The sequence below is a fragment of the Somniosus microcephalus genome, chromosome 1 (genome assembly GCF_052327205.1).
Source record: "Somniosus microcephalus isolate GS21.2 chromosome 1, FLI_Smic_1.0, whole genome shotgun sequence".
Taxonomy (NCBI): domain Eukaryota; kingdom Metazoa; phylum Chordata; class Chondrichthyes; order Squaliformes; family Somniosidae; genus Somniosus; species Somniosus microcephalus.
Window position 1 is genome coordinate 400314811 of NC_140987.1, and position 16474 is coordinate 400331284.

Here is a 16474-nt window from a genome sequence, read left to right on the forward strand (position 1 = left end):
ACTCCCTAACGTCCAGCTGGTGTGTAACCACAGAAAGAACATTATGCATGTTTGCGCCAAGTTCATTGGCAGTTGCCATGACTCTTTCATCCTGTGGCAGTTTACTGTGCCTCAGCTGTTCAATCCGCCAACCCAATTTTCTGGATGGCTACTTGGAGACAAGGGCTATCCCCTGAAGATGTGGCTAATGACACCGATGAGGAGGCCATCAAACAAAGCTGAGGAGTGCTACAATGTGAGCCATATTTCCACCAGAAGCATCACAGAGCAAACCATCGGCTTGCTCAAAATGCAATTCAGATGCCTCGACAGATCTGGTGGAGCCCTACAGTACGTACCAGCCAGAGGTTTCCAGAATCATCGTGCTCTACTGTGCCCTGCACAACATTGCACAGCAGCGTGGCTTACCGCTGCCTGAGGAACAAGTGGCTCAGCGCACAGCCTTCTCAGAAGAGGAGGAGGAGGAGGAGGCGGCACATGAGGAAGACCTTACAGAGGCGGATGTGCCAGTTCCACCAGCACGCGAGCACATTGCTGGCCGTGAGGCAAGGGATACACTAATCCATGCCAGATTCGCGTAAGTTTATGCATCAAACACATGTGGCTGGCACATGGAAATGAGTGTCTGGCCAACCTTCTTAACACACCATACAGCATCTGTACAATAAACTGATGCTTCCCCTGTGGCTTCAGTAGATGTAGAGGCACCTTGCTCACTTCTATGCTGCGCCTGCTTCGACGCCTTTGGCGGGCGTCCTCTGAGTTTGGGAGCCTGGGAGGGCTCCGCAACAGTCTGCTCCTCCTGTGGCTGTGCAGGGGCTGAGACGGCCATCTCAGTTGGGTGAGGAATCTGGGGCTCTGACTGAGGGCTCTGCAGTGCCATGGGAGTGTGAGCGCTTGGAGAGGAGCCCACACTTCCTTGTTGTCGACCACCAACATCCCTCATGGGTCACCCACACTTCATTTCCAGCAAGTAGCTGGAGAGCACCTTGCTGCACCTCAGTGGGGCCATGAGGACCCGTCTCTGTACTGACAGTCCTCATAACGGGGACGTCCATGTACCTCCTGGTTCCTCTCCTCAATAGATGCCCATTTATCCTCCATAGCAGACTATCTATTTAGAAGAGTCACCATATTCATTTGAGTCTGGCGATTTATGTCCTCCATGGAGGTTACCATCCTTTCCATGGCGGCACCTGCATTCACCATTGTGTATACCATGGCATGGCTCGTGTTTGAGATGGACTCCTCCATTCTCTGAACACTTGCAGTTACAGTGGTTGCAAACCCTGTCAGAGACTCCTGCACTTGTTCCTGAAGTTTCAGCACCGCTCTCTTTCTGGATGGCCCCAGAGGCACAGTGTCCACATGCAGCTGAGCAGAACTAGGAGCGTCCAGCATCCTCTGATGAGGACTCTCCTCTACTGTACCTGTGTCCAGCATCTGCTGATGCTCACTTGTGAGCTGTGATACACCAGGTGACAACACTATTCTATCTCTCGAATGACCTACTGATGTGTGCATCTTGGTGCTGGGTGCGCTAATTTCTGCTGACGCTGCTCCCTCAAAGGCTGCAGCTTCCTCTGAGGAGTCTTCCGGCTCTTCCTCCTGGATAGTGGGGAGGGGAGCTCTCGATGGTCCTGTGGGGGAGTAAAGACACGAGTTAGACGTGATATTAACATAGCAGACACATCCCATTGTGCAGATGATCAGAACTCAATCTGTATGAACATCAGATGCCATATCAGTCACTCATGAAATCTAAATGAGAGGGTTGCAAATCTATTCTATCACCAGCTTGCTCTACTGCGCCCGTCTCTCCATCCCCCACTTCCAGCTCCTCTGCACCTCCGCCAACCTCGATAGCAGCCTCCTCAGCGGTGGTTAAGTGCGCCATGGAAGGTGGCCCTCCTCCTGTCCTCCCCCTCTCCCTCTTATTGTGGGCTCTCTTTTCCTGCATTGAGGGACACAAGTGGAGTTTGAGCGAGAATGATGTAGTGAGTGTAGCGAATCCATAGCATAGATGCTTAGAGGGAGACAAAGATGGAGTGAGGTGCCAATACCAAGGGCCCTCCTTGTGCGTTGTTAGTTGTTGCCATTACATAACAGTGAAAGAGAGTGTGAGGGGTGCATAGTAGAATGGTGGAGTGAGTCTGTACATAGAGAGAGATGGTTAAGGGTGCAAGGAGTAGGTTGACAGTGCAGAGTGCTGGTGATGAGAAGAGATGGGAAGCAGATTGAGGTAAGTGTGATGTTATACTCACTTTTGCTGAGCGTTAGCAGATCATTAAACCTTTTCCTGCACTGAACCCACGTGCGTGAACACAAAGACCTGGTGCTAACCTCCTCAGCAATTTGCAGCCAGGCTGCCTTGGTTTGCTGAGGAGGCTTCCTATGTCTATTGGTGGGCAACAGAGCCTCCTTGCGCCGTCTCACTCCCTCCACAGGAGCATGGAGGGAGTCATCATCAAATCTGGGAGAAGCCTTGGCTCTTGAAGCAGTCATCTCACTATCAGTAACACCGAGAAGCAGCAGAATGTGAATGAAACACCACAAGGCTGCATGGGCTCCTTAAATGTAGTTGAATCGAAGACGTCAGCAGACCCGAACTCACTGATTGGGCCGGGTAATGCGCATGGCGGGCTTAAGCCCAGTTAAGGCAAAATAGTTATTTCAGTACGGCTGAAACTGGCAGTGGGACTGCAACAACTCGACACCAACCTGCCTCCTATGGCAAAATCGTGCCTATAACACTGTAATAAGGTTGTTTTGGATTTTGTGACCATCACATTCAAAACCTTGGTTGCAGGCAGATGAGCAATGGCAAAATAACATAAGTTTTCTTCTTCTTTGGTCGTCCACTGGATTTAGGCAGATTTAGGTTGTGGTATCAGATTGTCGGCAATATTGACCTCTGAGCATGTTATGTGATGCAAAGAATTACATGGAATATATAGCACTGAAACAGGCCATTCGGCCCAACCAGTCCATGCCAGCATTTATGCTCCACTCGAACCTCCTCTCATCCTTCCTCATCTAACCATCAGCATAAAGCTCTATTCCCTTCTCCCTCTTGTGCTTATCTAGCCTCCCTTAAATGCATCTATACTATTTGCCTCAACTACTCTCTCTGGTAATGAGTTCCACAGTCTCACCACACTCTGGGTAAAGAGGATTCTTCTGAATTCCCTATTTGATTTCTTGGTGACTATCTTATATTGATGGCCTCTAGTTTTGCTCTTCCCCACAATTGGAAACACACTCTGTCTACTATGGCAGAGTACTATAAAAAGAGCGGGAGCTGAGAGCCAGAGCATGGCAGGATAGCTCAGTCCCGTGATTTGCACATTCCGTGCCTTGTGGGAAATCCTGGACGCTTCTTGTGGCCTGGACGACCATGTGTGCAGGAACTGTCGCCAACTGCAGCAACTCGAGCTCTGGGTTTCGGAGCTTGAGCGGCAGCTGGAGCCACTACAGTGCATCCACGAGGCTGAGAAATACTTGGAAAGCACGTTTCTAGAAGTGGTCACCCCGCAGCCTCAGGATGTGCAGGCAGAGAGGGAATGGGTGACTGCCAGACAGAGAAGGAGGACCAGGCAGGTAGGGCAGGATTTCCCAGCGTGCATCTCACTCGCTAACCAGTTCACAGTTCTGGAAACTGGTGGGGGTAATGGCTCCACAGGGGAGAGCAGCCAGGGCCAAGGCCACGGCACGTATAGGAAGCTAGGAAAGCGATTAAAAAGCAGGACCTCAAAGGTAGTAATCTCCGGATTACTTCCGGTGCCACGTGCTAGTGAGTACAGGAATAGGAGGATAGAACAGATGAATGCGTGGCTGGAGAGATGGTGCAGGAGGGAGGGCTTTAGATTCCTGAGGCATTGGGACCATTTCTGGGGAAGGTGGGATCTGTACAAGCTGGACAGGTTACACCTCAACAGAGCCAGGACCCATATTCTCGCGGGGAGGTTTGCTAGTGCAGTTGGGGAGGGTTTAAACTAGTTTGGCAGGGGAATGGGCACCAGCATATAGGAGTAGAAAAGAGGAATAAGGTGCATAAAAGAGTGAGTGTGTTGGATAGTACTAGAGAAGAAAGTAGTGCTAGAGACGGAAGTAGTACCATATTAGATAGGAGCAGACTAAGAAAGACTACGAAAAATTCAAAAAGTGCAGGTACGTAAACACACAAAGTATGGTGAGTAAGGTTGGTGAACTACAAGCACAATTAGCCGTGTGGCAATATGATGTTGTGGCAATAATGGAAACGTGGCTTAAAAACGGTGGGGACTGGGCACTTAATATTCAAGGGTACAAGGTGTTCAGAAAAGATAGGGAAGGAAAAAAGGGAGGTGGGGTGGCAGTGCTGATTAAGGAAGACATTGTATTGTTGGAAAGGGAGGATGTTCTTGAGGGGACAAGGACAGAATGCATTTGGTTAGAGTGGAGGAGCAAAAAGTGTATGATCACGCTATTGGGGGTATTCTACAGGCCCCCAAATAGTGAGAGGGCGGTAGAGGAGCAAATCTGCAGGGAAATCGCAGAGACATGCAAGAGCTATAGAGTGGTGATATTGGGGGACTTTAATTACCCAAATATCGATTGGGATAATGCTAGGGTAAAGGGAAAGGAGGGGGAGGAATTTCTGAAATGTGTTCAGGAGAAATTCCTTGACCAGTATGTTTTTGGCCCAGCTAGAAGGAGGCATTGCTGGATCTGGTGTTGGGGAATGAGATGGGCCAGGTCGAACAAGTGTCTGTGGGAGAATACTTGGGTATGAGTGATCATCGTATCATAAGATTTAGATTAGCAATGGAGAGGAGCAAGGAACAATCTAGAGTGAAACTTCTAAACTCGAATAGGGCTAACTTCAGTGGGATGCGAAAGGATCTAGCCAGGGTAAAATGGAACCAAAGACTGACAGGAAAAACTGTAACTGAACAATGGGTGATCTTTAAGGAGGAGATGTTCCAAGTACAGACTAGGTACATTCCAACAAGAGGGAAGGGTAAGGGAACCAAAGCAAGGGTTCCTTGGATGACGAGGGAGATAGAGAAGATGATGAAACAAAAAAAGAGGTGTATGATAAATGTCAGGTGAATTCTTCAAGGGAGAACCAGACCAAATACAATAATTTGAGAGGGGAAGTGAAGATGAAAATAAGATTGGCTATGAGAGTAGAATGGCGGTTAACATAAAAGGGAACCCAAAAATCTTCTACCGGCATGTAATCAGTAAGCGGGTAGTAAGAGGCGGGGTGGGGCCTATTAGAGGGAAAGAAGGTGATACATGCTTAGAGGTGCAGGGCAAGGCTAGAATACTCAATGAGTACTTTGTATCGGTGTTTACTAAGGAGCTGGATGCTGACAAAGTATCGGTAGAAGTGGAAAAGGTAGAAGCAATGGAAGAGGTGAAAATTGATAGACAGGATGTACTAGAAAGGCTGGGTATGCTTAGAGTGGATAAGTCGCCTGGTCCAGATGGCTTGCATCCCAGGTTGCTAAGCGAACTGGGGGAGGAGATAACGGAAGGGCTTGCCATAATTTTCCAATCTTCCCTAGATGCGGGGGAGGTGCCTGAGAATTGGAAAGTGGCAAATGTGACACCCAAAGGGTGTAAGGACAATCCTGATAACTACAGGCCGGTCAGTTTAACATCAGTGGTGGGTAAAGTTTTAGAAACAATAATCAAGGAAAAAATTAACGGGCACTTGGAAAGGTTTAAGCTAATTAAGGAGAGCCTACACGGATTTGTAACAGGCAGATCGTGTTTGACTAATCTAATTGAATTTTTTGATGAAGTAACAGGGAGGATTGATGAAGGGAATGCAATGGATGTTGTCTATGTGGATTTTAGGAAGGCGTTTGACAAAGTACCACATAGAAGGCTTGTTAACAAAATTGAGGCTCATGGAATAGGTGGGTCAGTGGCAGCTTGGATAAGGAATTGGCTTAAGGACAGAAAACCGCGAGTTGTGGTAAATGGCTGTTTTTCAGACTGGAGGATGATAGTCAGTGATGTTCCCCAAGGGTCAGTGCTGGGGCCACTGCTTTTTTGATATATATAAATGACCTGGATATTGGAATACAGAGTAGAATTTCTAAATTTGCCGATGACACCAAACTTGGGGGTGTGGCAAATAGTGAGGATGATACCAATCAACTGCAACAGGACATAGAAAGGCTAGCAGAATGGGCAGACAAGTGGCAGATGGAATTTAATACAGAGAAGTGTGAGGTGATGCATTTTGGCAGAAGGAACAGGGAGAGGCAATATACACTTAATGGCACAGTTTTAAAGAGTGTGCAGGGACAGAGGGACCTGGGAGTTAATGTGCATAAGTCCCTGAAGGTGGCGGGACATATTGAGAGAGCGGTTAGCAAAGCATATGGGATCTTGGGCTTCATAAATAGAGGTATTGAGTACAAAAGTAGAGAAGTTATGCTGAACCTTTATAAAGCGCTGGTTAGGCCACAACTGGAGTATTGTGTCCAGGTCTGGTCACCACACTTTAGGAAGGATGTGAAGGCACTTGAGGGTGCAGAGGAGATTTACCAAAATGGTTCCGGGGATGGGGGATCTTAGCTACAAGGACAGGTTGGAAAAGCTGTTTGGGGTGTCCCTTTTATATACTGCAGTTCAGATCGCGTCGTGCGGGTCGTCAACATGCCTGCTGTGCTAATTGGACGGGAAATCCGGAAGTAAAATGATAATGAGGTGGCTGATTTAAAAAGCCACTGACCGACTCGCTGCTCTTCCAGATTTCCCACGTGTTATTGGCCCCCACGCTCCGAGCATGTCTGCGAATTAAAATCCATTCCTAAATCTGAGGCACGCAGCCTCATTAAACTATCTAAAGGAGCCACCCACCTCCTGGGAGCGAGTTGGTTGCTCGCCCACTGTCCCGCCTCCGTTAAAACTGAAAGGAAGCGGGTTGGGTTAGGGTTGAGATTTTTAACATCCCAAACGCATCCATTTTTGGGGGTTAAAATTGCTCAAGATAATTTCTGATGTTCCCAATTAAATTTCCTCTATGCAACAAAAGTGCGCCCATTTTGAGGGGTGACTGAAGGAGCAGAAACTCGACTATGCAGCTAGGCTCCCTCAGATCGGAGAGTTTGAGGGATCAGGCAGCAAGGCAAAGGCAGGAGCGGGTGACAATTGCCTGACCTGCACCCAACCTGATACCGACGCAGCTGCCGCAATTTTCACGGCGGCCGTCAGTGCATCCGAGTGTGCCGCTATGAAGAGGTAGGAGATGATTAACATATTTAAATAGGGGTCCTAAGATGCAACAAGGACCCCAAGTTGAATTTAAGTACTGTAGCAGGGTTTCCCGCTGGTTGGCAAGGAAACAGGTGGGATTGGCAGGATGTTTATTTAGGTGCTTAAACTTCCCATGTGAAAGCTTCTACACTTGCAGATGCTTCCTCAGTTCATTGTGGGCTACAATTTAGTTACAGTACTTGGCTCCAGATAGTGATTTTGAGACTCTAGAGTTGGCAAGGGAGAAGTCCATTATGGGGGCTGCCATTGCCGCAGTGTTTTGGACTGATGAAGAGGAGGAGGGAGAAGAGCACCAGCAATAAAAGCGAGCTGAGGAGGGAGCTGCAGGTGGGTAGCAGAAAAGTCAATAACATAGGGCCCCTGCTCGTACGAGGCCATACCCACCCAACAGGGTGTACAGGCAGCTCAGTTTACTTGACTTCTTGGCAGAGCAGTGTTTGAAAAGAATCCGGATGACACGACAGGTGGTCGCCGATCTCTGTAGCCTCCTGAGGAAGACCTTCTGCCAGCTGAACCTGGCGGCCATGCCATGCCAGTGGCAGTTAAAGTAACCACTGCCCTGAATTTCTTTGATTCGGCTCTTTCCAGGCTGCAGCATGTGACATATTGAGGGGTGTCGCAGTTGGCAGCACACCAATGCACCAAAGCAGGTGATGGATGGATTATTTTCCAGGGCCAACAGATAATGTTTTCCTGTGATGAAGACAGTCTGACAAAGAGAGCATTGGGGTTTGCATCTCTTGCAGGCTTCCCACATGTGCAGAGTGCCATAGATTGCACGCATGTGGCAACCCGAGCACCCGCCGACCAGCCAGGAACATTTGTGAAAGAGGACCAGCCAAGGTGCTGGTATCTGCGCTGATTTTCCACAGCCCCCAGTAGCAAGTTGACCACAATATCTAGTTAGTGAAAAAGCCTGATGGAGATTCCTAGTATTACGACTAGTGTTGTTCACCATATATCAGAATAAAAGTTTCATCAAGGCTTCTCCCACTCCGCCATCGTAACTTTGGCGGAACTTCAGCATAAACCCCATTTCCATTCACTAAACCTTTACACTACTTGACTGATGCTAGAGAGTCACTTTAAAAATGGTTCTTTTGTTTGAAAAGACTCATCAGAGTCAAATTACTGCCATGAACCTGATATACATATTATTGATCTGGACTTTGGTATACAGAGCATCATTTCAAAGTTTGCAGATGACTCAAAACTCAAATGTAATAAACAGTGAGGAGGATAGTAACAGACTTCAGGAGGATATAGACAGACTGGTGAAATGGGCAGACACATGGCTTTGTAATTTTAAGCAGCGAAGTGTGAAGCGATGCAATTTGGTAGGAAGAATAAGGAGAGGCAATATAAACTAAATGGTACAATTTTAAAGGAGATGCAGGAACAGAGATACTTTGTTCTTTGATGGTGTTGAGATACAGGACAAGTTGAGAACACTTTTTAAAAAAAAAAAAAAGCATATGGGATCCTTGGCTTTATAAACAGAGGCATAGGGCTGGATTTTGTCAATGGAGGCGACTTGGAGGTGGGACTGCTGCTTGTCGTGTCAATGTCCCGCCTCCATCCTCGCCTGACCATTCAGAGGGATTTTCCCCTGATTGAGCTTGTTAAGCCCGCCCGGCGGGCTCAGCAAGCCAATTAGGGAAGAAGTCACTGACAGATCACGTCAACGTCAGACGTGCTATCTGTCAAGACTTCTTGAAAGAAGAAATGACAGCGTTTGACAGCTCTGTGAAGCTGTCAAACACTGACATTCTCTTGAGTTTGATTCGTTTTTGTGGTGAGGACTGAAAAAACATTGTAAAAAAGTAAATTTCAAATGTCTGATGGATCGGAGGGCCCATCAGCCATTACCTGAAATTGACACGGTGGATGTCCGCTCTCCCGATCCAGCACGGCTAAAGGCTACAGAAGTTAAAAAAAAAAGGTAAGTGAACACTTTTTTAAAATTTATCACTCACCTTGCCACTCCACACTTGCACCCATCACTCACCTCTACACCTTACTTCCAGCTGCCTCCGACTGCCGCAGACCTCCTCCACGTCACCTCCAACCCGGCAGGGTTCTCCGAGGTCGGGAAGCCTTCACCTTTAAAGATAAAATGGCACTAATCCCTCTTTCTGCCTGTTAGCTACCTGTTAACAGGCAGTTAAAAGGATTAAAAGCCTTTCCCGCCTCCAGGAGACGGGACCCGAAGCTGCACATCCTCCCGCCTCCTGGCAAAGGGCACGGAGGCGGAGTGGGGGTGGGTTTGCCACCCGCCCCCAATTTCTCCGATTTTACGTGCTGTCCCGCCTCCATGCCCGCCTCCTCGGGGCTTGGAAAATCGAGCCCATAGAGTACAAAAGCAAGATAGCTGTGCTAGACCTTTATAAAACACTGGTTAGGCCTCAGCTGGAGTATTGTGTCCAGTTCTGGGCACCGCACTTTAGGAAGGATGTCAAGGCCTTGGAGAGGGCTCAGAGGAGATTTACTAGAATGGCACCAGGGATGCGGGACTTTAGTTACGTAGGGATATGAGAGAAGCTGGGGTTGTTCTCCTTAGAACAGAGTAGGTTAAGGGTAGATTTAATAGAGATATTCAAAATCGTGAATGGTTTTGATAGAGTAGAGTAAACGAGGGAACTGTTTCTAGTGGCAGAAGGGTCAGTAACCAGAGTACACAGATTTAAGGTAATTGGCAAAAGACCTAGAGGCAACTTGAGAAGAAATTCTGTTACACAGCGAATTGTTTTGATCAGGAATGCACTGCCTGAAAGGGTGGTGGAAGCAGATTTAATAATTTTCGAAAGAGAAATGGATAAATACTTGAAAGGGAAAAATTGTACGGCTATGGGGAAAGGGCAGAGGAGTGGGACTAATGGATAGTTCTTTCAAAGAGCCGGCACAGGCAGGATGGGCCAAATGGCCTCCTGTGTTGTATTATTCTATGATATGAAAAAAATCAGACTATTACCCATCCAGCATTTTCTGTTGTTATTTTGGATTTCCAACATCTGCAGTATTTTGCTATCGTATTACCCATCCATTTCTTTGGTTCTGTTTTGCAGTATGCCAAAACTCATTGAGGTTTTTCCATGTTTCATTGTTCTACAGACTGATTACTTCCATATTCCTTTGCTGAAGTCCAGAAACTGATCAACTTCTGATGGTCAGGTGGCATTGCTTGACCCATTGTTGCATTACTATATACGTTCAGCCAGTTACTATTTACAAGTGTCATAAGTTTAAACTTTGTTTCTTACTCTGAGCCACATTTGAAGCCTATTAAGTTTATGATGATGGCTCGCAGTCTTTTGACTGTGCTGACCTTTGTTCTCACTGCTCTAGGGTTCAGCTAACATTTCCTCTGGACTTTACTGAATGTTGCTTGTAGAAGGGTAATGCTGTTTGCTGGACCCGTGCTGCTGCTGCTCTGCTTTCTTCCTTCATGTTCTCATTAAAGAGAGTTCAGCAGCTCCTTTTTCTCTGGGATAGGCACTGAGGGTGACTGGAACTCTGATTCCAAGTTGAGCTGTACCTCAACTTGGAATCAGAGCCTTCAGGAAAGAAAATTAAGTCAGAAAAAGAGGAAGAAATAAGTTAAAATATGCACTTGGTGAGGTACTGAAAAGTTGCAGGTGCCTTTTGTAAATGTATCTCAACAGTAGTCACTTTCTTCTGGAGAGGAGGGAAGGAAATTGGAAACATAAAAAGTGTGGTTGGGAGTGATAATTTAATTTCCAGTTCTAATTTACCCCAGTGCAAAATAAGTTGTCAGCTCCAATGTGAAAAATTGGTACTTCCAGATTTTTCAAACTTATTTAGGAGTAAGATTTTAATTTTAGTATTTTGTGATTAGATTGTAGAGAATATCAGCTGCCTATATCCATGTTATTTCTTCATTATCTTCCACAGCTAGGATTCTTCTCACTCTGCTCCAGATGGCAAGCTAATGCCACAATAGGGAGGGTTGTCCTATCTGGAAAAGCAACGGGAATTTTACCACTGGCCCTGGCCAAGAGGGCATTGTTGATCTGCTTCACAGCAGACTGAGAGAAGTGAGAAATGTCCCCTGTAGCACCCTGGAAAGATCCTGAAGCAAATAAGTTGAGAACTGTGGTTACTTTCAATGCCACTTGCAAGGAATGGCTACCTGACCCAGACCAGAAGGCAGCAGGTCTTGTTACAGGAGGCTGCAGATGCCTGCGACTCCCTGCCTAGGGAAGTTAAAATTTCCCCTCAAGTTTCAATTCTGTAATCTTGTGCTGATTTACAAAGTCTCGACTTTTAGTGCAGCTGACAAGCAAATTACTTGTAGTTGCCTCATATTTCAGGTTTCATTTACCACACTGATCCTGACTGTTACTTTGATTCTGATTGGTTTTACTGTTGGCTATAGGTTTAGGTCACTGGTAGCTTGGGTAAAAATGACATTCCAAGAGTGGTATATAAATATGCATATGAATAGGAATTTTCTGTAGATGCAGTAGTGTGAGAACTCCTTGTTAAAAATTCTGTGTTTTGCATGTGTTTAAGATTAAAAATTTGAATTCCCTGATATAAAGGTTATAACACTGCATCTTCTCCCCCCCAAGAGTTTGGAGATGTTGTACGCGAGGCTAATTGCTGGATATGATGGCCAATCAGATGTAAATGCTCTTAAGAATAATGTGGAAAAGGACCTTTTCAAAGTGCACTCCTATCAGGCAGAATCAGTATGTGCACATCTTGAACTACTATATTTAGAACATAGAGTTAATTTTCTGCCAGATTGTGTCACTATTTCCTGTAGGACTTGTTACCATAGTCATTTCCAGGTGGGTTTGCTAAAACCTACAGAAATGGTTGGTAGCTTCTTGGCAAGTGTGGCCAAACAAGCAACAATGGCTGCTGATCACCCTGGCATACCTACTTTCATTAATACCATGTAAAGCATGACATGATGTAATTCCGATGCTTCTGAATAACTTTCCAGCATAAGGGTTATACAGGCACCCACATTGCATAGTGGTGCCATGGCACAGCTGCTCGTGCAGCAGTCATTGGGAAGAGGAGCCTTCATCTGCCAGAGTGAGGTTTGCTACCTCTCTGCAGATGCTGGTCTTTGGGCAAGAGGGCACAGAGCATCTCTTGGGCAGCCTGACCTGCCCGGCATCTTTTTGGTTCCTTTTTCTTTGTACATGCCAGCTTGAAGGATTCCTGGTGGCAAACCCTCTTGCCAATAAAGGGAGCTTGAGGCAAAGTAAATAAATACCTGAACCTGGAACAAAGGATCATGAAAGCCTAAATGCCAGTTGGAAACAATAAATAAGAAAAATAAACTATAAGAAGTATCTTTTAAAAATCCTAAGCATTTACCTTTAAAGTATATTGGCCTTTTAAATGGCCTAGCACCTGCAGGTCTACCCGAGGCCTTGTCTCCCTCCAGTTCTCACCAGCATGTTTCAGACTCGGCAGCCCGGTGCCTTTAAGCCCTCCCTGTCTGCATATGCTAATTAAGCTCCTGCCTGCTTTGGGAAGAAGTTTCAGACACCTCCCCTAGGCCGACCCAAAGATCGAATGGAGCCGTAAACAATCTGGCGGAACTGATTTTTGCTGGATTTCCATACCTCTTCCGCCGTATCACTGGTATCCCAAATTGGAGCAGTAGTGAGATAAAAATTGCCTCCTAAAAGCATGACTGAAAAATCTTGACACAGGAAATATGATTAATGTGTACATGAAGTGCACATTGTATGCAAGATGTTTTAATATGGTATAGATGGATATGTGTATAGAACACCTATCTCCACATGAAATTTGAATGTCAGGGTGGTTTACTTGTTGCTACTGGAAGCAAGTTCTTGGGTGAGATGATGGATCAAGTGTACAGATTAAACAGAATTGGTATCCATGAAGCTTATTGTAGTGGAAGTACAATTCTGTTGTCTCATCAAGGGTGCTGCTTATAATGACTCATAGTCCCCCATGATCCAGATACATTGATCTCAGCTGAGTGGCCTTGCCAGCACTGAAGGATTTCTGCTGAAGGAGAATCTTGAGTAACGTATAGTGGATCAAAAGACAAAATGTCACTGTAGTCAATATTCTGTTTTAGTTTATACATTCTGTTGACTTTTCTCTCTATTGTTAGGCTGTGGCTCAGTGTGATCATAAGAATGCAGTGACTTGTATCCAACGCTGCAAAGATATGCTACTCAGAATGCCTAAAGAGGTTTGTTAGTGTGTTTTATCATTGATATACTGGTTATGGTCACTGTAAAATGTCATTTGTGGTGATGTTGCAATAGGGTATTCAATAATGTTTGCATTAAGTTTAGCTATGCCTCAGGACGTAATGGCCCAGAAATTCGGGTCGGAGGCTTCCCGTGGGTGCAAGTATCCGACCTGCACTTACCTAGTGCGCTGGCCGTTGTGCTGTGGGCCCGTGTGGGATTCCGATCCTGGGCCTGCTCCAACTGCCGGCGCGCAGTGCTTGTGTATCCCAGGGGCGCAGTTAGTTCGAAGCGTCCCCTGGGATCACGTGGGCCATGGAGAGCCAATGGTAGCAGGGAATCTGTATTCATAGATTTGACAGGAAGATCTGTCAAATCTATGAATACAATTCAGCCCCAAAAATAACTAAAACTTCAAATAATTTTTTTTTTAAATCACATTTTTAAAATAACTATAAATTACATGAAATAACTATTTTAAACAATAATTTAAAATTTTGAAAAAATTAATTAGTTTCTAAGGGCTAAAAATAAACTTCCCTTTCTTTAAAGTATTTAAAAATAATAAACCTGTGGAAATTTTTTTTTAATTTTACTTAATTCACCACTTACCTTGTTAAAAGCAGGCCTTGCAACTGCTTTTTACAGTATAAGCATAGCTGCTGGAGACTTACCCTCCTGGAAAAAAAACGGAAGTTCCAGGCGCACGCGCTGCCTCTCCGGCGCACGCGTTCGACCTGTGAACCCCTTCCTTTAAGGGAACGGAAGTTCCGGTTTGCCGCGCATGCACGAAACTGGCACTTTCGTTGGGCCTACGTGTGAGTACCCAGCGTGTACTCACCCGTGGGGACCCGAAGTTCTGGCCCAATATTTTATTCAAGGTTGAGCAATCTGTATTGTTAACATAAAACCAAACATACCTGAAAGGAAAACTTTCATACACTTTTCAGCTCATAATGAAGTGATATTTTATTTTGCTTACTAAGTGCAAAAGGATATTGAACTCAAAGCGAACATGTATTTTCTGGAATATTGTAACATGTCATACACAGATCCACTTTGCAGATATTACAGCATTTAATCTGCATGACATACCTTTCTGTAGATACTTCCAATATCAATCTATCAAAATAATTATAAATCTGTACACTTTGATAGTACTGAAGGAGTACAGATGGAAACAGCTACTGTAATTTCAAAAAGTTACACACATGCCAGTCTTCAGCCAATTCGATACACTACACGTGCTATCAAGAAACGGCTGAGCGCACTGGATACAGCAAAGGTTATAGGCCTCGACAGCATCCTGGCTGTAGTGCTGAAGACTTGTGCTCCAGAACTAGCCGTGCCTCTCGCCAAGCTGTTCCAGTACAGCTACAACACTGGCATCTACCCGACAAAGTGGAAAATTGTTCAGGTATGTCCTGTCCACAAAAAGCAGGACAAATCCAATCCGGCCAGCCAATTGCTGCCCCAGTTATCAGTAAAGTGATGGAAGGAGTCGTCACCAGTGCTGTGAAGCGACACTTACTCACCAATAACCTGCTGATCGATGCTCAGTTTGGGTTCTATCAGGACTACTCGGCTCCAGATGTCATTACAGCCCTTGGTCCAAACATGGATAAAAGAGCTGAATTCCAGAGGTGAGGTGAGAATGACTGCCCTTGATATCAAGGCAGCATTTGACTGAGCGTGGCATCAAGGAGTCCTAGTAAAATTGAAGTTAATGGGAATTGGGGGGGAAACATTCCACTGGCTGGAGTCATACCTAGCACAAAGGAAGATGGTTGTGTTTGTTGGAGGTCAATCATCTCAGCCCTAGGACATAGCTTTAGGAGTTCCTCAGGGCAGTGTCCTAGGTTCAACTATCTTCAGCTGCTTCATCAATGACCTTCCCTCCATCATATGGTCAGAAATGGAGATGTTCGCTGATGATTGCACAGTGCTCAGTACCATTCGTAACTCCTCAGATAATGAAGCAGTCAATGCCCGCATGCAGCAAGACCTGGACAACATTCAGGTTTGGGCTAATAAGTGGCAAGTAACATTTGTGCCACACAAGTGCCAGACAATGACCATCTCTAACAAGAGAGAGTTTAACCACCTCCCCATGATATTCAACGGCATTACCATCATCGAATACCCCACCATCAACGTCTTTGGGGGGGAGGGGGGGTGGGGTCGCCATTGACCAGAAACGTTACTGGACCAGCCATGTAAATACTGTGACTACAAGACTAGGTCAGAGGCTGGGTATTCCGCGGCGTGTGACTTGCCTGCTGACTCCTCAAAGCCTTTCCACCCTCTGCAAGGTCCAAGTCAGGAGTGTAATGGAATACTCTCCACTTGCCTGGATGAGTGCAGCTCCAACAACACTCAAGAAGCTCGACACCATCCAGGACAAAGCAGCCTGCTTGATTGGCACCCCATCCACCACCTTAAACATTCACTCTCTCCATGATTCTATTAACCTGCAGGGCTACGGACCAAAAGCTGGGAAGTGGGATTAGGCTGGATAGCTCTCTGTTGGCCAGTACGGACATGATGGGCCGAAATGGCCTCCTTCTGTGCTGTAACTTTCTATGATTCCACCACCGGCGCACCGTGGCTGCAGTGTTACCATCTACAAAATGCCCTGCAGCAACTCGCCAAGGCTTCTTCGACAGCACCTCCCAAACCCACAACCTCTACCACCTAGAAGGACAAGGGCAGCAGGCGTATCGGAACACCACCACCTCCAAGTTCACACGCCATCCTCACATGGAAATATATCGCCGTTCCTTCATCGTCACTGTAATGATATCAGCAAATAGTGATGGTATTTGTCTGTTTGATTATTTATGCCTGACCAGCAGAGGGCATGTGAGAGACAAGCAGTTTAGTTTTAGTTTTGTTTTAGATGGATCTCTAAGATGGTGTCTCCTGTAATGCTGTTAACTGAGTTGAACATACTTTAGATAAAAAGTCATTCTCTTTCATGA

General features: G+C 45.9%; 1 protein-coding gene across 1 annotated transcript in view; it reads left to right on the forward strand.

Moving 5' to 3' along the window:
* The window catches only part of tex11 (testis expressed 11), a 300617-nt gene that overhangs the window by 35833 nt on the left and 248310 nt on the right, over positions 1 to 16474 (forward strand). Inside the window, exons 6-7 of the mRNA XM_085992186.1 lie at positions 11874 to 11993; positions 13412 to 13492. Coding sequence (XP_085848312.1) covers positions 11874 to 11993; positions 13412 to 13492 — 201 coding nt within the window. The remainder of the gene's footprint in view (positions 1 to 11873; positions 11994 to 13411; positions 13493 to 16474) is intronic.